This window comes from Ciconia boyciana, chromosome 3 (assembly GCF_034638445.1).
Source record: "Ciconia boyciana chromosome 3, ASM3463844v1, whole genome shotgun sequence".
Taxonomy (NCBI): Eukaryota; Metazoa; Chordata; class Aves; order Ciconiiformes; family Ciconiidae; genus Ciconia; species Ciconia boyciana.
Window position 1 is genome coordinate 30,209,904 of NC_132936.1, and position 20,474 is coordinate 30,230,377.

Below are 20,474 nucleotides of genomic sequence, written 5' to 3' on the forward strand. Positions count from 1 at the left end.
GATCAGAATCAGGCTTTTGATGAGCTGTCATTCAACCTAAGTATATATTCTCATGCAAACACATTACGTTAACAAATCACTCCCATCCTAAGCATCATAATAGCTGTTATGATATCAAGGCTAGGCAGTGTCTGTAGTAATATATTACATAATGTCAGAAATGTGAAGTTCCCAGCATCTATACTTAAAAGCTGACAGAAATAAAAATAGTTTTAAGAGTAGCAATTGCCCTGGAAGATAAATAGTAATAAACCTTGCTAAACAGATTAGGTGATGTAATTTATATCACTAAAACTTATAAACACTATCAGGTACAAAAGACAAACTAATACTTAATAATTTTCATACGGATTTTTAGGTGCTTGTATTTTTTTCAGTAGGTAAGAGACAATGTTCTCCATTAGTAGGTAAAGATGTAATCTCTATACTGATGTCTTCATATTTAAAAATCCATAAGAAATACTAATTCATTTTGTACATAGACATTTTTGCTTTATGCATCATTTGGAAGTCAGTCTTCTCTTAGCAAATTTTTGCACAGCAAGACTTCATATGGAGGAACTGTGCCACAGCGGTCAATCTTCTGTTAAAATATGCTGCTGCTTAAAAGGTCATACTGGGTGAAGTGTACAATGAGGCATCTGAAAGTCTTCATGTCAGATTCAGTTTTACTTTAATTCTTTACTGCTTATGAAGGAAGAATCGACAATGACTAGTGTGAAAGCAAAATGTTCAGCTCAGCAGGATTGAAATTTTGCTTATCATCAGAAGGTATACGAAAGGAAGATTGCTGTGATAAAAAGCCTTGGAGCAGAGAGGGAGAACAAGGATGAAAAAGGTGATTTTTTTAATAGTATCACTCAGAGAATGAATTAAATCCATGGCTTTACGTTACAAACAGAGTATTAAAAAAATAACACCCACATCTTCAGCAGCAGATGTCAGAATGCTTTAGAAAGGAGGTATTATCCTGATTTATAGATACGAAATAAAATACTCTATTTAATATACTTCATTCTGAAACTTCCAATATGCAAATATTTTATTCCCACTTTGCTAAAAATGTGGTTTTATTCCCAATAAATATATCTGAACAAATGTCAGAAAACAACATATTTTGCCACAATGCAGCAGGACTAACTACAGAAGTACTAGAATGACTTCTAATTTGCTTGTAAATTATCTGTAGATCCTGTAAGTACTGATTATATGCATGGGAAAGATCTGACTTGACAGGTACATGGAAATGTGCACCCATATCTCAGAACAGAATGCTTTAACTGGACTGCAGTGCACAGAGATGATCACTATAAAATGTCATTTTTGCAAAATTGCAGCGATAGATAGACAAACTTTTAAGGTGAAGAATAAGACAGTTTAAGCTTTTCAATTTGCTTTTATGGCAGGGATATGCAAAACTAACATGTCATGTCAAATGCTGAGGTACTTTACTGTTGTTTTCTTGGCAACAACCTTTTTTTTCCCACCTAAGATAAGAAAATAAGAAGCTTGGCTAAACTTGCGCATGACAGTTCCTGTATTACACATGCTTACTCCAGAGAAACTCTTTGCTAAAACAAATGAGGTGAATGGATGCCTTTGCCAATCCTATAAGCTAAATTTGTAGGACTTGTGCTGTGTAACTACTACATTACTCACTAGGGCGCTCAGCACTGTGTGGTGCATTGTAAGCACAACAGGCATTTAAGCAAACATTTCTGTTCTGTATCTATCTGATTAATGACTCACTTTTCTAAGCTGAGTACTAGTATCTGATGAAGCTATACGTTTCTAAATGTTACCAAGAGAAACTCTAAATCCCTTTAGACCAGTTAGTTAGAGCTATGGGAACACAAAGTTCCTGTAAGTACTGTTGCTGAAGTGTGCTTTTCTTTCCCTCTACTACGCATTAATACCTTTCAGGTTCCTTCTGCTATCCTCATTTGATCAGCCCTGTAATGCTCACACATCCTATTCAACTGTTGTTATGAACAAATCTTTCTAGGTTATTTTTGCAGCTCAATTCCCACCATTGAAGCAGAAGTGCTTGTACACATCCCAGTCTACATTTTGATAGTTTCCTCAAGCAGCTTGTTGCCTCAAAACTTGCAGCAAGCCCATTTTGCTATTCAGCATGGCAGCGAAACTTGCAGTGGAAAAGTAAAATGGTCAACATGAAAAAACTGAGCTCAGACTCCAAGACGGAAGCACAGAGGCTGTGGAAGCAGGGATGGGCTACGCAGCAGGAATACAGAGCCAGCACCTGAGTTGAACAGGGATGGAGTTAGGAGTCAAAACTCGGCAGGAGTTGAAAGTGGCAAGGGACATGAAGGGAAACAAGAAGGGCTTCCAACAAGAAGGCTAAGGAAAACGTGAGGCCACTCCTCAAAGGAGTGGGGACCTAGTGACAAAGGACATGGAAAAAGCCAAAATACTCAAAGCCTTCTTTGGATCATTTTTTACTTGATAAAGCCTGATCAAGCCTCCCAAGTCCCTGACTCTGGTAGCTGAGCTTGAGGAAGTGAAACATTATCTACGGCGGAGGAAGAATTTGGGAGCACATCACCCAGTCAGACATACACATGGGCAGGGCAGCAGCCAGGATGCATCCCTGAGTGCTGAGGGAGATGGCCAATATCACCGTGAGGCTGCTCGCTATCAATAAGCTCTGAAAGGTCACGGTGATCATAGGAAGTTCCTGACGACTGGAGGAAGGCAAAACATCATGGTTTGCATGCATGGGTCAGTCTGTGATACTAACTAGCTATATCAGTTTGCTTTTCTTCTCTCAAATCCTTTTTGCAACTAAATATATCAAACAAGATTTTTTCATAGAACTCTGTCGCTTATCACCATAAATCTACTGTCCTGACCACAAGCCATAACTTTGTCTCAGTATTTGCTTTGTTTTGGTGGTGTTAGAAGCCAGGCTTACTGTTGGGGAGTGGTGAGGGCTGGGAGCTGGGAACCAGGGGCCAGGAGTGCTATAACATGGTTGGCAGGGCAGAGGCCTCCCCAGCCAGGGCCCTGCCTGGAGTGAGGCGAGTAGGACAGGCCCAGGGGGAGCAGCCAGATCGGCTCCAGAGGCCAGATCACCAGGCAGTTCCACAGTGATGAGGCAGGTGCTAAGGTCAAGCCTGCAAGTCAGTCTGTGGGTCAGAGGCCAGGTCCAGATCAACATGGCCAGGCAAGACATGGATGTGGTGCTGCTGCAGTGTAGTTCAGCGAGGGATGAAGGGCAGGAGCCTCTATTTAAAAGCTGCTCCTGAGCAATGCAGGAGGAAGCTCCTGCTGGGGCTTCTCAGCAGAGCTGTCTTCAAGACCAGACACCAGCCCCATCTCTAGGCTGGTTCTGAGACCAAGCGGACAAACCCTCAGGAAGCAGCGGGAGGATGCGCTCAGGGCCCTGGCGCTTACAGTGCAGCTCTAACATCTCATTAGCAATAAACACCTGTCTGAAAGCTTTAAATGCCACAGTCAGAAATCTTCTGTGGTTTCATTCCTTCATAGAGGGAGAGAGAGCAGCTCCACCAGTTGCTTTTTTCATTTTGGAAAACAATGACAAATATGGCTGTATGGAAATCTTCATCTGAAGATGCACTTTACTAAGGTTGTAGCTCAAAGATTACTGATATTGCATGGGCATTTTTTTCTTTTTTCTGTGTAAATATTTGGGGAAACTGAAAAAAATTAATTTCACCTTATCTAAATGGAAATGTATTTTTCTGTTCAATTACCACTTTTTATTTAATCTTTGAAGACCTAACTTTTCATAACTTATAAACTAATTCATGTATAGCAAAAAAAAGTATAGTTCAACTTCCATTTTTAGTGCAGTAACAAGTAGAGCATGTTAACAAAAGTATTGATTATTAACACAACTCGAATACAACAGTTAGAACAAGGTACTCCTGAAAGCTGTAATTTTGCCAGACTTGCAGCCGTTAGTAATCCTTGCTGTCCCTGAAGAGGAGAGACTGACGCAATCATTATTCTGAGCAATACTGGAATAAAGGATTGCAATTTTGTAAGTGAAGTCTACAGTTCTGTTTGGTTTTGTTGCAATGGAGTTGTAATCTCTACTGTTAGCTAATTAGAGACCTAATTAGCTAAGAAGTAACATCTAGGAGCATATGGCTAAATCCCTAAAGAGATTTCTGGCTTTCCAAAGCCTAAAATAGCTATTACTAGCCAAAGTCAGAACAGTAGACCTCAGTCTTTCAGTACAACACATATTAAGAGATGTGTGCCTAAGAATAAGTCATGTGAGCCAGCAAATTGTACTGGGAGCAGCTGTGAAACCTCAATACTAGGAAATCAATTGGACCAGACATCTGAACCTGATTCTCCTGCATCTGAGGATAGGGATATTATAGCCAGGATATGGATAATTTCTATTTCTTCTGTCCAATGAATATTTCAGTAAACAAAAATTTCCTAGAAGAGATTAGAAGATAGAGGAAAAAAAGAAAACCTTACATACCCAATCGCTCAGTGGTTATTATATTCTTTGTGGATATGACAGATATGGGTTCAAGTATTTGTATCATGATAGTGAAAGTGAATGCTTAATTGCTAGGCAATTAGGAAAATGTGATACAAACAAAATCTACAAATGTTTAATCCATGCCTGGCTTTGGTAGTAAGCTTATTCTAGGTACTGAAATGCTCTGAAGATGCTTTCAAGATGAAACCTGCAAGAAGAAACAACCAGTCTGAGATTCCCTCACTGGGACCATTTCTGCACTGGAAGCCTTCAATTGTCTAAAGACTAGGGTATTGAGCGGGACTGTGAGTATCTCAGTGCAGCCTGATAAAGCAATTAGTAAAGAATTAAGTATCTAAAACTTTGTCAATCTAGTTTCCAACTGAGATCTTCACTTAGTCATATCTTGGACTGGATTCAGTCTGACAACAGTGCAAGCATGCTTTGAGGAGGACTGGACTGTAAGAAAGCTGGTATTCTGCATAGTGTTTATAAGAATAATTAAGTCAGGGAAATAGATTACTATAAAATTGGAGGGATTAATTTTGGCATTAAGATGCTTACATTTAGCTGTCTACACATATTATCTATAGGCATGAAAATACCCATTATGGTCAACTATGACATAAGACAGGATTCAGTTGCTTGCACACATTTGTCACTTGCCACTGAGATGCTTTAGCATATCCAGGCCATCCACATGGGCCTGGCTGGTATAAGAGCAAACACAGGACGTGCTGCAGTTGGCAGCTGGAAGCTGTGAGGGATATATGGCCGCATGTAACCAGGTCCTATTTTCAGGCAAATGAACAGCATCACTATGCAACACAGTCAACAGATCTAGAAAGAGATTCGCCTTATCCTGAAGTAGCCTCCTCCAAGGCTCTATTTAATTTCCTAAATGTAGGTACCTACTGTTATTTTTTCACAACCTGTATTGCTTTACCTTCGTGTGCCATTCCAGAAAGGCACAGGTGTCCAACAGGTCCTGTGCCATATCTGTGAACCCTGTCTGGATGCTTTTGGATACAAGTTGGAATGCCAGGGCATTTCAAACAGCACTAACCATCTACATTTAGAAAAGCTGCTTATCAGCTAAATAGCTTCACTGACTCTATTGACTAGATGTTCATTAACCATAATGGGAACTTACATATTGAACTCACATGTACATATTTAAATCTAGGTGCCTTGCCTTTAAAACCAGTTCCTACCCTTGACACAGTTTCTAACTCTGAACATCTTCATAAAGTAAGGTGACTAGCATATTTTCAGCAAATCATTCGTGCTCATAGAGGAAGTCTGAAAATACTTCCAGAGCCATCCTGCTAAGCGTTAGTTAGCTGGCTGTGTCTTGTTCTTATTCAATTGGGTAACTCACTGGAGGGAATGATAAGTGCATGATTGAATTTTTGTTGGGACATCACATCACTCATGGCTGACTTGGTATGGAGGGCATTACTGTTGTACTGCATATCAATGCCTTCATTTTGTCATGCATGACTTCCACTTGAGTTTATATACAACTAATCCATGGCATATATTTAAGTAGGCCACTCATTCTACTTGACATTTTAAATTATACAGAGAAATATTACAAATGCATACTTTCTTGTGCCTATCATGAATATTAAGTTTACTGGACTGCTACTGATAAATCTGAAAGTTTGGATTGCTTTTCAGGTAAAACTTTAACAGCACCTTTTATCCTTATAGGATATGAGTGCTATAGCTACTATTTAAAGATTTTCTCATGTTTCCACAAGGTTTCAAAAAATAATAGTGGAAACAGAAAGCTTGATGGGACCAGTGTTGCTTAAATGACTAAGAACACAATCGTCACTGTGACTCAAACCAACAAGCTAATAAGTAAATGCCTGCAGTTGTCCTTTAAATGGTTAAACATAGGAACAAAAGTTTCCAAATAATAACTATGAAACAGTTTGTGCATTAAGCCAGCAAGTCTAACTGCATTGTCAGATAAATCCAACATATGCATGCATACATGTATGTGTGCTTGAATGTTTGTACATAAGGTGTCTGGTCATGTGAAAGTCTTGAGCTAAATCACACTGTGAATTAATTTGTCTTACAATAGCAGTCAAAATATGTCAAGTAATGTTCTAGACTATGTAGAAAGAAAAATGTCTTTACAGTAAAAATTATTCCAAACATCAGTTTCTTCCATTTTTCATTCATTCATCCATCATGACTATGAAGATGGATTAAATAGTTATGGAACTGTAGTTACTTTTTTTTCTTTTCTGTCAGGTTATCAGGTATTTTCAAAATTTTGCTGTATTTTTGTATCAGAATAATGGAATTTGACATCAGAATAATATCTAGAAAGTTGACTTGAGCTGATAAACATGGCCAAAGGAAGTTGTTTGCCATTTGTTCATCAAGGAAATGGCTTTATTGCTTGACAAGTAGTTCATTAAATTGAGGATAGAACAATGAAAAGCTCTTTACATTTGCTTTGCTTTCTTCAAGAGCTGTACGTTGACAGGCAGTATTTGTAGCTATGGAATTCAGAGACTAATATATAGTTGAAGAAATCTACTTATTAACTTATTTCTTTGTGAAAAGGGCAGTAGCATTCTGTTATGATGCCTTGAAGTCAAGAAAAATTATTTTAATAGATTTTATGAAAGCATGAACTAATACTGCTAAAGAAGAAAACTTTTGAATAATTTAAATTTTATAAAAATATTGTGATGAAAACCGTGCTTATTTTAGCTACTGGCAATTCTTCTCCAATACTGCCATCTATAGAATCTCTCAAATATTACAGTGCTGTCCCCTTAAATAAGAATATTATCAGGTCTTCGAAATCTCACAATTAACTAATCTGAAATTATAGGTCTTCTTCATTACCCTGCAAAATCGAGTAAATTATCTAGGACATAAATTTCATATGCTTAGTATCTAGAGGAATTCTAGCTTATGTGGAAATATATCTCAATGCTTAACAGAATGTCAGAGGAACTTAATTGACTCCAAATTTATTTTTGCTCAAGTTTTCCACTGCCTTAAGTGATACTGTTTATGTCAAGATGAAAGACTTGATTTAATCCACTAGAACAAATGACAAGAAAATAAAGATATGCCACAAATGTTTGGATGCTAGAAGATTACTTCAGGGAGATGTCATATACAGTTACTGGGTTAAACTTTTCTCTAAACCTTCATTATTGGCCACTGTTAGAGACAGGATTACTGGCCTCATACAGGGACACTGTTCTTATAAGAGGAATAAGCTGCTGAGATACAATTTAGTAGAGATTAGAATATAATTGCAGACAGTCATTACGGATAACATGTCTGTATTTTTAATGTTAATATCTCCTAATAATTACTAGTTATGAAAAAGATATTGTGTTCACATATATAATAATGATGTCCTATAAATCAAACTATCTGCAGCTAAAGGGTTTTAGACTGTTGCTTCTTCCCCAGGAAGAATCATCCTTGACACTCGATCTTGGCCACTTTTTCTCACAGTAGTAATCACACTGAAGCCAGTAGGTCTACTGTATACTTGCAGGAGAGCTGAAACAACCAGGTCCTTAGAGATTTCTCCCTCTTCAGAAACTCTTTGAGATATCTAATTACAAAGGAACTCATTGGGCCAAATGAAATAAGCTGGAATTTGGTGCTCAAAGCCATGCAGTAGACTCTCCCAGACAAAGTGCTGGGAGCTGGAGCCTCTTGTTGGTTTTGAATGTTGTGCTTCACTTCTTAATCAGAAGACAATTTACAATTGTCTAGTACTTCAGTTGCAAACTTTAAGTCAAATGAACAAAAGATTTTGTTAACATCATATGTTGGTGTCCTGGAAAACATAACAACTTTAAAAAAAAATAAATGTAGATAAACTACTTCCCCCATATTCCTAATCATTGTGGTTAAGGGAGTGCTAACTAAGAATTAACACTGTGCCAGATCTTGGCAATGTTTGATTGCCATTTACGCACTTCAGGATTTGGGCTGGTTTTCCTGTGTTACTGTTACAGTTGTGACCTTTTCAAACCAGTGGAACAGAATTATCTGTTGCTTTGTGTGTCATGAACAGTCTTAGAAGTGGTCTGAGTCTGAACGGCAATGTTAACACTAAGTAAAAAAGACTCCTGCATGAATTTTCCATTTCCTTCCCATTTCATTACACCACTTTTATTTCTGGCAGTATAAATTAATCATTTTTTGTTTGTTTACATCAGTGTTACCTTTAGAAATCTAACACACTTGAAGAACCATCCTGCCTTATAAGCGTTAATGGGTTCGGACAACACAGGACACCCAAGAAGTGGCGCTTTAAATTATTCTAGAATTAATGTATTGCCTGACAATGTATCTGCCTTGCCTGACAAGGCTTGGACCCATTCAGATCCAATTTCTAGCCCTCTCCTCTCTTCCTAGTGCTCCTTATGGATGCTTGCCTTTCCAAAGTAGGTCTTAAATTTCATAGGCATCTTCGTACTGCACTTCAGTCACCAGTGTGCTGCCTACCTGCTAAACCTCTTGATCTTTCTCCTAGAAAAGCAAGTCCTGGCACTTGCTTTGGCAGGTTGAAATATGCAATGAAATATTTGCTCTGAGTGTCAGACCAAAAAATATCTGTGTAATCCTTGCTGAATATTAATTGATCATGTACAGCCTATAGGAAATGCAGAGTAATTGACACTGCTACCCTCTCTTCATCACGGAGGTTGATTTCTTCTAATTTCCTCTAAAATACACAATTTAATACACATCTTACTGCAACCTCCTGAGAATATTGCTCAGTATTTACACTTTGGCAATGAGCATTGTGAGAGTGGACGAAGTAGGCACCGCGAATTTCAGGCCATATGAGCTGTTAAAACTATGTTCTTTAACTGATCTTGCTCTCCCTGGTTTTACTCTTGTTCTAACTTAGTTTTCCAACTACTGAACACTTGTTAGTGCAGTTCTGACTTCTAAACCTTAACCATAACATACCATATTTCTGTGCTGACAGTCATTGCATCCTTGGTGGTCTGAGTCACTGCTCTAAGCAGAACACATCATGTTACTCTTTAAGAACAGTTATGTCCTCATCTGCACATATGCTTTCATCTCTCTTGTACATAGTTCAGAAAGAACCACAAACATTTTTACTGTTTGCTAGGCAAGTTAGTGCTTGATTATTGTCAGTTTATGTTTAAGTACCCTTAACATTTGTGGTCAGAGTACTCTTCTTTATTATTGTGGTTCTACCCCTACTGCCCCATTTCCTCACTTCACCTGACCTGTTCTCGTGCAATCCATACTGTTGTACTGTATTTACCAGTTGCTATTATTTGGTAAAGCCCTATTTGTTCTTACTCTTTGTTATTCTCCTCTGCCTTTTTGCCTCATAAATCTCTTCTGTCTTTTTCTCACACTTTTTTCCTTCTTTCTTGCACATTCATTAGTCTCCATCATTTAATTTCCCTTTGTTCTCTCCTGGTCCCTTGGGCTGTTCATTGCTCTCTGTCTCTTTTTCTTTTGGCTCCAATAACCACCATCAATCCAGAGATGAGATATTCAATCTTGATAAGCAGCTGTTTTTTAGCAATTTGCCATCCACTAAAAGTGCAAACTGCGCTTTGAAAAATCTCATGATAATTCATTATTCTGCCAGAGTAAGGTGAAATGCAGGGCAAAGAGTTTGGTCAGGACCCATACTCCCTACTCATAAAAAGAAAGCTTTTAAATAAAACAGAGAGGAACCCTCTAATGTGTTTACCAGGTGGAAGAATTACTAAAAGGATGACAATCTACAAGAAATACAATTTTCTGTTGCTCAGATATAAGCTATTTGTAGTGGTAATAGTGGCCATCACAAGAAGATCCAAATCTATTCTGAAACCAGAACACAGGAGTGTTTACTTGATTAATTACCTGCTTTTACGTACAGCACGTCCTGTTGATCAGTGTCCTGAATCCAGATGGCATTACTTTTGAAAACCTCACTTGAAATGACAATTCAAAGTTGAAAAACTTCTTATAAAGAGCCCTGAAAAGCTGTTGCAGCAGAGGCAATAGAGCAAGCGCGTTCTTACATGGAATAAAGAATTTAACAATGACTTTCCAGAAGCTATAGTCTCTTTGATTTGAGCCTACCAATAGCAAGTGCTTTCTGTAATGGGATTTTAAAACTGTATCCATCTATAGGGTGAGGACTGCAAATCAGGTCAAATGCAGTTCAGCTTGTCAGTTTTGTGCTTGAAACTCGCTCTGTAGGCACAACAAGGGAGGCTGGACCTTGGCCGGCAGTTTGAAATGGGAGCTACTTAACAGTAACTGGAGTTCTCCAAAAGATGTAAAGAGAGTTTCTCAAAGGAAAAACATAAGCTTGTACAATATTAACTTGAATCTAAGAGCTGCAGAATATAGTGTGGACTGTACTACACCCCTTGCACACAGAAGCGCTTCAGACACTTACAAGAAAAGTCCCTGAGCTTGTAGCACCTGTGTACCCACATTGTTGAATATTCATTTGTGCAATCTCTCAGACAAGAAAACAGACTGATAAAGCATTCCTATGCATGAGGGTAAGAAATGCAAAACCGGCAAACTGAGGACATATTTTGAGGGTGACATGTTGGAAGGAAGCCAGGGAGAGTAGACACTTGAAGATTATTACAGTGATGTTTACATCTTTTATCATCATTCTCAGTGCATCCCTACCCAACAGCTGGTGAAGTCAACAGGAACCTCTCCATTAGTGTCAGCAGAAATTGGATAAGGTCCCAGATGCTTCCTACTTCTGAAGTGTACTCAGAAGTGTACTACTGAGCTCTTAAGTGTATTTCTCAACATACTTCATTATGGTGAGCTTGGGAATTGAAATAAGCACTATAATGCTGCTCTGCAATGCTTCCTGTCCCCTTGGTATCTGACAATGCTGTGCTGCCCGTGAATTTGGTTGAATGATTTGCAAAAAATGAAGGAACAAATGGTGTTAAAAATAAGCAGAGTCAGAAAACAGTATCTAACACTTTGTAGCTTTAAATGACTTGATTTTTCTAACAGAAAGAAGCACCACTTTCTTAAATAAAATCTATTTTGTGCTTTGTGTCTCTATGTCACATTTCATTGATATATTACAAAATACTGTGTTTTTCCACCTGGCCATTATTACATAACTGCATGTACAGTGTACTATCCATTTGACATACCTTGTTCACAATAGGTACCGGTTGTTCCAAGAGGACAGTGACACATGTAGCCGTTAGGCAGCGGCACACAGGTACTGCCTTGCTTACACAGATGTGGAGGATCGTGCTCTGGTTCACAGACTGACACTGTTTCTGTGCAAAATGCACCTTTCCATCCAGTGAGGCATTCGCAGCTACGGTGGGTAAGTAAGTGAAAGGAAAGAATGCAACATTATTACCAAAAGAAATCAACATGTCAACAGCAATGTAATCAAGATTTTCAAGTTTGGATACCTATATTTAGTCATGTGATCCAAAATGGCTACAAGAAAAGTGTAGGAACAAAGTTTCTCATTTAACTTTTTGAAATGTTTATTTTATTGTAAAAAAAAAATGTACTTAATAGGAAACTTTTTATTTTGAATCTTAGCATTAAAATATTAGCATCCACAAAAAAAAATAAATCTGAGTGTTGTGTATCCATGATTGTAAATCTATGCCACAAGCAAATTGTCTAAACTGATTGAATCATTAGACTTGTTAGTGTCCACTACTGTTTATGCCTTTCTTTCATCCAGGCCAGGAGAATATAACAAAAAAATTCACACTAACCTGTAAATTTAAAATTAGTATGAATTCTATAGAAATTGTTAAATACAGAATACACTTGGAATTGATGTTAAAAATGCCCTCCTTACTAAAAAGAAAAAGTTGCAAAATAGTTGAAATATGTTAGACCTATTTGTATTTTAGAATTTAGCGACACTTTATGATAAAAATATTGTTCCCCTGAGTAAAAGCACTTATTGATTTTTCCCTGGAAGTTTTCTCTCTCAAGACTAAGAATGAAATCTCATATATTTTCATTGATTCCTAGCCCCTGTCTTTTTGTATATGTGCAAAATCTTGAATTTTTCTTCAAACTAACTGAGCTACACTTTCTCCATTAATCAGCCCACTGTTTCTGGGCAAAGCATAATGAGGAGTCTGTGAAACTCTGCTGTTTCACCAAACCTTCAGATCAGAAAACAACATGTAAACAAAGCCCAGCCAACAAGCCCTTCAGAGTGATAAACAGCTATTTGGAATGAAGGGAAAAAGAGGACTGGACCTTGCAAAAGCAAAAGCACCTCAATTCATCAAAGTCAGCATCAGAATGCTTTCTGTCTTAGCTATAAATGTTATGCTTTGATGCATGAAAGCTACTGAGAAGGGGAAATAATTTAACTTCCTCACTGGCAAACAGAAATGTCCATTTCTTGTGGGGTGAAGCAGGGTGTTTGGAGCTGAAGCTACTGCTGTTGGGCAGCATACACAAAGGTTCTTCCCCTTTCCCTTGCTTGCATCTGCATATGTCTGTTTAAGTTTCTTTTCATTCTCGTCTTTTAAAACCTAACATAAGTTAGGTTTTTAAATGAATTGAAAATTATTTTCACAGAGCTGAACATATTTGCTGTGGCATACAGTGGCAAAGGTCTATGAACAAATGCAACCTCTTCTGCTGAACACTCCTAAGCAAGTTGGACTGGGGTTGAGAAGTTTAGATCCAAAATGTCCTAATCTTTAGAGAGATAAGGGAAGAAGCAGCATTTCAAATCCTTTCCATCATGTGGCCTGCCATGCTAGTCTAGTTTTCTCTATATGTTCTTGGTTGTGGTTCCTTGTTGTTTTTCCAGACCAGGAGAACCCAGTGGCTTGCAACATCACCAGTGCCTTGATTCTCAGGGATTTAAAGACCCATTTAGAATCACAGAATATCTCAAGTTGGAAGGGACCCAATAAGAATCGTCGAGTCCAACCCCCTGCTCCTTGCAGGACTACCTAAAACTAAATCATATGACGAAGAGCATCATCCAGACACTCCTTGAATTTTTTTAGATATAAGAGGTGAGATTCATTCTGAGATCAAGACACCTAATTTTATGTTACGCTAGGTGCCCAGATGGCCTCCAGTTGCCATCCTAGAGGTATGCGAGAGAGGCAGCTTGAGACCAGGGAGGCAAGATTCTGACAGAGACCACTGAATGCTCAAGTTTAGGCAATGGGATCCTCAAGTAGGTGCCTGAGCTCATATGCTAATCAATGGTGATCCATCTGAAACAGTCAGGGGTACTGGAGCACTATCCAGTACAAACCAATACATGCATGACTCTAATGACGAGGTGCTGCATTCAATTGCCTCAACACAGGCATTTAGTGCCATCTGCCATGCCATGGTGTATCTGAGACATCTGTGTGAAACTAGCAGATAAGACAGAAGAACTGCAGAAGACTTCTGCTCTTCTGGACACCCTATGAAGAACAGGACAGGTATCTCAGGATCTGTGCCATTAGAATGCCAATGTTCAGACAAGTGGAAAGGCCTGGACCTCCTCCCCTGTCTGTGATAGGATCTTACACATTTAGCTCACCTGGAGACACTCTAAGTTTATGTGTCTTAGGAGCTAAATCTCACTGCACGATACTTTCCTATTTTTAGGATTTTTGACAAACATGGATTAAATTGATTCTTCTATACTCCAGCTTTTGAGTTTCTCAAGAGCAATTGCCAAGATATCTCTTATGTTTTCTATAGCATATTTTTAGGCGGAGAAAGGTTAGGAAGGCTTTCATATACAACTTTGATCAGGTGTCTGAGGGGAAACTGGATAATTTTGAATCCCCTAGTTTTGCAAAGGACTCTTAATAGGGTGCACTTCACAGCATATACATGGCAAAGTCAGCCAGTTCAGGAAGCAAGAGCTCTCAAATTCACAGCTCCCAGAAAAATACAACAAAAAAATTAATTTCAGTTCTGGAAATTTCAGATACCACTTCAAGTTCTGTAATCTTTGTATTTAGGAAGTTAAAGTATGGTTTAATTTAATGTCTTTTTCTCTTTCTTGTTTGTTTCTTGTCAAATGCTTAACAGTGTCATGTGGCATTCACAGAATGGCTTTCCAGGCTCAAGCAGCATTCACAGAATGGCTTTCCAGGCTCAAAGTCCCTTACCAAAGCCAAACAGCTCTCAAATAAGTAACACAGTTTCTGCATAAGGAAGGACAACACGTTTATGTCACTGTTGACTACGGACCAAATCCTGAAATTTATTATACAAAATTTCAGGCAACATTTAAAAAAAATATGAAAAGTAATTTCCTTTTATAAACTATGTAAGCACTACGTCTGTATGTTACTACACAAAATCCTAATCAAACCAGAAGCATTTCTTGAACCTTACAGGGAAATACTTAAAGGTCCTAAAGGATTTTTGTGAAGGAATTGGAAAGTTTGCTTATATCCACTGTGGTTTCCTAAACTAAACCAAGAGCATTCTTACATTAAATGTAAAAAATATCATGTTTAAAATGTCATGCTCAATGCTAACAAACCTGCAACTTCCTATAGTTAGGCAAATGTGGTGTCAAATCAAGCAAGTAATCTTGTAGCAGTAAAGGAGGGATTCAGCCCTGCAAATTCAGACACCTGAGTTTAGGTGTAAGATGGGCATATACTCAATGGAGATCAGAGGCTCAATTAATTTACCTAATTAGTTAGGCCAACTGAGACCAGGCAGATGTTTAGTGCTCTCTGAAACTCCCTGGGGTATCTCATCTGGACTCCAACTACTATTCCAGAAGGAACTGTCACATTTGTCAACATCATATGGGTATCTCAGATACTGCAGGACACCTCAAACTCATAATGGCCCATATTGGCCACATCACGCTACCTAAACTGCTGCAGATTTCTAGATATAGTTCTTAAATCTGTATTGTATTGGAACCAAAAGATGCTGAGCAAAGGAGGAGATCTCTAAATAAAAGTGGCTTTAAATTCAGGCAGTAGAAAACTAGAGCATTAATGAAAAACAGTCTATCTTCAGACTAGAAGGTAAAAATGGAGTCTGAAAAAATTAAGATTGGAAGGAAATTAACTATATTTAAATAAAGAGAACAATGGAATGTTGCAAAAGTGTCCTATTAACTAAGCCAAATTGGATGACAATTTTTAGATAGCAAATCCACCCCCAAAAGTAGAAACTTCTATTGATCTAAACCACAACAATTAAATAGAGTTTCCCTTACAAACTATAAAAGTATGTCCTTGCATTAAATATTGGTTCCATCCTTGCACTGAAAATTGGTTCTAATCGAATCTAACCTAATAATGAAACTACAGCAGCTCATTTTATGGGGCATCCCTCTATCATATAGGGGTATGATTTAATTTCCTAAACCTAAGTGGCTAGTGCTATTTGAAAGCTACAGAGTACTGAGAAATCCACATGAGGCTTGGAGATATGACAGAAGACTTATGCGAGTCCTAAGCTCTTCTGAAGCAGCAGCTGAAGGCCAAATGGTCTACCCAGGGGTATCTAAAGTGACACTACATGCTTACATTTAGCAAACTGAATCCTGCCCATTATGTCTGATGTTCTGTTCAAAGTGCACAAAAGACATACTTTTTCTTTTACTTCAGCAACAAACAATAGCCATAACACATCATAGACAATCTTGTTATTTGTAATTTCTATTGTGTATGATTCTGTGCCATAAATAATGGAGGATATTATTGTCCCTTGAACATAAAATTCTTCATTTTAATAATAAAATATTTTCTCTTTATTATGTTAAAACATAGTCGTTGTGCTCTGTTGCTGGCCAGAATGTAAAGTTTAATGCTGTATATTTCTGCTTCTATTTAAATCAAAGCATTATCCCTATAGCAACTGAATCTACAGCTTAATGGCACTGCACACTTTCTGGCAGGGTGGTGAAAGCAAGACATAAAAATAGCTCAAAACAGCAACATAAACCTCTGGAGAGATCTCATTTCAGGAGAAAAAAAATTTGAACACAAATCCAGTTCCCTGAAGGACTCTGCTCTTCAAAGGAACCAGATTATTTGAAAACAGAAAGAAGTTCCCTCTGAGAAAATGTGAGACGGTATTGACAGCTACTATACATTGACAAAAATGATATACATGCTACATCCACACCTCTTTGGCAATATTTCACTTTGTGAGAGGAAAAAGTAGCCATTACTGGTACATGCATGCATATATACATAGTCTGTGAAGACCTAGCTGTCCTGAAATATGAGGAGAGGAATATAACTCAGTAGTAGGTCACTACAAATTAAAAAAAAACAATCAAAACCCAGAAAAAACAAATTACTCCCCCCCCCCTTTTATAACAGTCCCTAAACAAATCTGGAATACAAATTATGAAACTATAATGATGAAAAAGAACTTTGCCTAGAATATCAAGCTTCCAATGTAGCTAGGTCACCAGCTGCCACTGTAGCCTGCCACGTGCTTTCCAAATGTTCTCTAGAACTTGCTGGTGGTGGCTCTGTGTACCTTAGACATGAAGATGACTTCGTACTGCTGGGTAAATTGGTGAAGCAAGGATTCTGGGTGGTGTAGGTGGGCAAATGGGAGTGGCATACTTTGGCCCATATTTCTGATATTTTTTTTCTTGCAGTTTTGGTTTTGTATCTCTTCTAATATGCTCATAAGTGAAAAGAGTGCCATTCTCCTTTCTTGTTCCTCAGAAAGATCAAACACTCTGAATGTTAAGGGTTTAACAGTTCTGGAAGGATCCTGCAAAGTGCAATAGTTGGGACAACAATTGGAAAGCAATCCCAAATTATATCTTTCAAAGCATTTCCTTCATTACTATATTTAAGACAATATAAGTATGCTTGTAAGGGGAATGGGGAGGGAACTGCTTGCTGCATCTCAGGTGTGAATTTACCAAATTTTAGTACAGCCTTACTAGCTTTAGAAGCATTAGTTTTGTACAGGTTTTCTTACAGATGAAGATTTGTCTCAGGGGCAGCAAAACCAATTACCATATAATCCTCTCCCTAACACACAGTAGATTGTTTTTAGCTTGACAGGTATGCAAACTCTTTTCTTTGTAGCACACAGAAGTACAGGTCTCTGTTGTTTTGAAGAATAATCATACACAGAGGCTCCACAGTGCAAAGCCTGTCTTTTTCTTCTTCTCTGTCTTGCTGTCTGCAGTTTTTTCAGTCAGTGATTTTCAGTCAGTCATCTTCAGATGTTTTAAATCAGCACTTTTCTCTTTTTAAAAAAATTATGCAAATACATGTAAATAAATGAACACATGCAAAAGCACGAAGGGAAGCAAGTATAATTAATCTTGGCAGATACTTTTAAAATCAAAAGCGCTCCTCAGCAAAGGTTTTACAGCTGAGTTACAAAGTGTTTGAAAACAAGATTTATTACAATGGAAGTGTTCACACACAACAGCAATTTAGAACTGCAAATGTACTTCCTTCTTGTATGCCTTCCAGTTTGGACACTAAATCCAGCTACACTTCCTGATAAGGCATGAAAGACCATAGCCTTGTCTTCTGGGCCAGCTGTCCTCACCACCATTTATTATCCCACAGATCAGCCAGGTGAGCAGCTTCTATGATGAACTGATGTAGTTCAAACAATTTTAACATGAGATCCTTACTAATATACCTTGTTTTGTTTGAAATGGATTAAGAAGGTCTTACATGAGCAGGCCAGCCAGCAGATTTGGAAAGGCAACAGTGAGTGAACAATTGAGAATGGCATGAAGAGTGACCAGGGAAGGTGCATTTGAGAGTCAGGAAACTATCAACAGAAATCACAACTGGAGGCACAGAGAACTGTGTGTATTAGGGAGACACTGAGCAGGAGAGAAGGATGCACAGGTGCTAGGTAAGGGACTCCTAAGGATTTAGACTGGCTCAGACCTTTCTGATGTTGGGCAATCAGTAGTTTACTCCAGAAAGGGGTTCTTAGATGAGAATACCAATTTTCAGGAAACAGAAGTCACCTGTTTTTGTCCCATCAGCCATGTTCAGACATTAAGATGGTTAAGCTCTCCTCTTTGCTATTTGTTCTCTGCTAGCTAGGCTGCTCACTTATTTTAAAAAAAAAGTCTTTCCTAAACATCTAGTTCTTCCCATGCATTTTGTAGTAAGTCTAGATGCCAGTGACTTCAGTGGAGCAGAACCAGTCCATGGAATTTCTTTAAAAAGTTCCCCAGGAAGTGTTCTAACATAATTTTAATATTTTAGTTTTGATTTTATTAATGTAAGATTAAAATTCTCTGTGTAACTGAATGAACCCTTCAGCAGTTTTCTTTCTTTCTAATAAGATGATAGGCTCCTGGAGACTTCTGTTATCAAAACACTAAATTACCACAGTTATTAGTCTAGAGATCAGTCTATGCTGTAGTCTACAAAAAAATTATACTTACTAAACAGTAGAGCCACCTTCTATGCACTTCCCACCATTTCTGCATTTTATTAAACTGCATGGGGAATCTTTACATTGTCCAACACTGCGACCAGAATTCGGGTGACCTTCTGGAGTCCCTGGTGATTTAAACTCTTGATTCATGCTGGTGCGAAATTGAACATCAAAAATGCAACCTCAAAAGTAGAAAGAAAAAATAAACAGTTTCAAACATACAAGAAGTCAAAGCAAATCAAACAACAGGACAGTGTCAACCTTCAGTGAATGGGTTCTACCAGAATGTCTTCAGTAGATGATTGTCCATCCACATGAGCTAAAGGTATGCTGGCTACTTTTGGTTCAGGCAAATGAGTGGATGATTGTAAGTTCCTTCATTTAATGATAGGTAAAGCAACAGAAGTCATTTCTCAAGGAACAGACAGAATACGAAGTCAGTGACTAAGGAGTGACTAGGTGCAATTTTGTGTTTACACACACATGCTCTGACAGGAATGCATCTATATCAGATAAAAGCAGTCAAAAAAACCCAGGAAAAAAGGAGAACAGAGACCAAGAAGTCTGCTTAATGTAAAATATGTAAGAATCCAGAGAACACTGACTAATAGAATGCAGGCAGGGAATGTGGACTTGAATTTCCTTAGGCTGAAAAGGACCCTTTCAGGGAAAGGCCCAGATTCTCCCCTTCTTAAGTGAATGCTTCAGTCCCTGGTACATACAGATCACGTTGCACATGATCACATTTTAAAGTAGGTGTACGCTGCTCCTTCAGGCCCTTAATCTCAGAAAATAATTCAAAATTTTAATCTATACTAGTAAGGTAAACACTTCCATGGCCTGTTACTTGGTCCTGCAGGCAAGTGACCTACTGTAGCCACGATTATATTACCAAATTCTTATTACTTTCCAGAACAGTATAGCTGCATCCAGACTACCACTGGGAAATGGTCCCTAAATACACCAAAGAATTGTTTGGAAAACTGATAGTTGTCACAGACCAAATATTTGTCAGGGACCATTGTAAGAATTTATTTGTAGAGATGATTGAGTGCCAATGCCTGGATCTATGCCCTGACATTCTTTTAATTTGCTAAGACATTGGTATCCCAAGTGCAAAGAGGAGCCAAAGCTTCAGAGTGAAGCAGAGATGTTCCTTACTTGCTACCTCCTGCTTAGCCTGTGGGCTTCCTGGGGATTGCCCCTTTGGAGAGTGTTTGCTCTTCCTAGTGACTGCACAGGATGGTTAGCCTTATGGGTCTAACTTAATTCATCAGTATTTCTTAGTCACATTTCCAGATCCATGTGCTTATTTATGTACTGCAAAGCTGAAGATTATGCCATGTATTATATCTTTTTGCATCAAACCCTAAGTAACTTTTCAAAATATACCTGAAAATCTAAGTGACTTAGAGTCACATTTAAAGGTAGCCTTAAGCACTTTTGATATGTCATCCAGATCTATACATAAATATATACAATTTTACACTAAAAATCAGGTTTTTAAGCCACTTTAGTTAAACCAGTACGGTGACGTACTTGGAAATGCTCATACCTTTCTAAACCTGATTTGTACAATTTAGCT

General features: G+C 38.1%; 1 protein-coding gene across 1 annotated transcript in view; it reads right to left on the reverse strand.

Moving 5' to 3' along the window:
• The window catches only part of EYS (eyes shut homolog), a 944,771-nt gene that overhangs the window by 13,245 nt on the left and 911,052 nt on the right, over window positions 1–20,474 (reverse strand). The window contains 2 exon segments of the mRNA XM_072855247.1: window positions 11,671–11,843; window positions 18,897–19,071. Of these exon segments, the coding sequence (XP_072711348.1) occupies window positions 11,671–11,843; window positions 18,897–19,071 (348 nt within the window).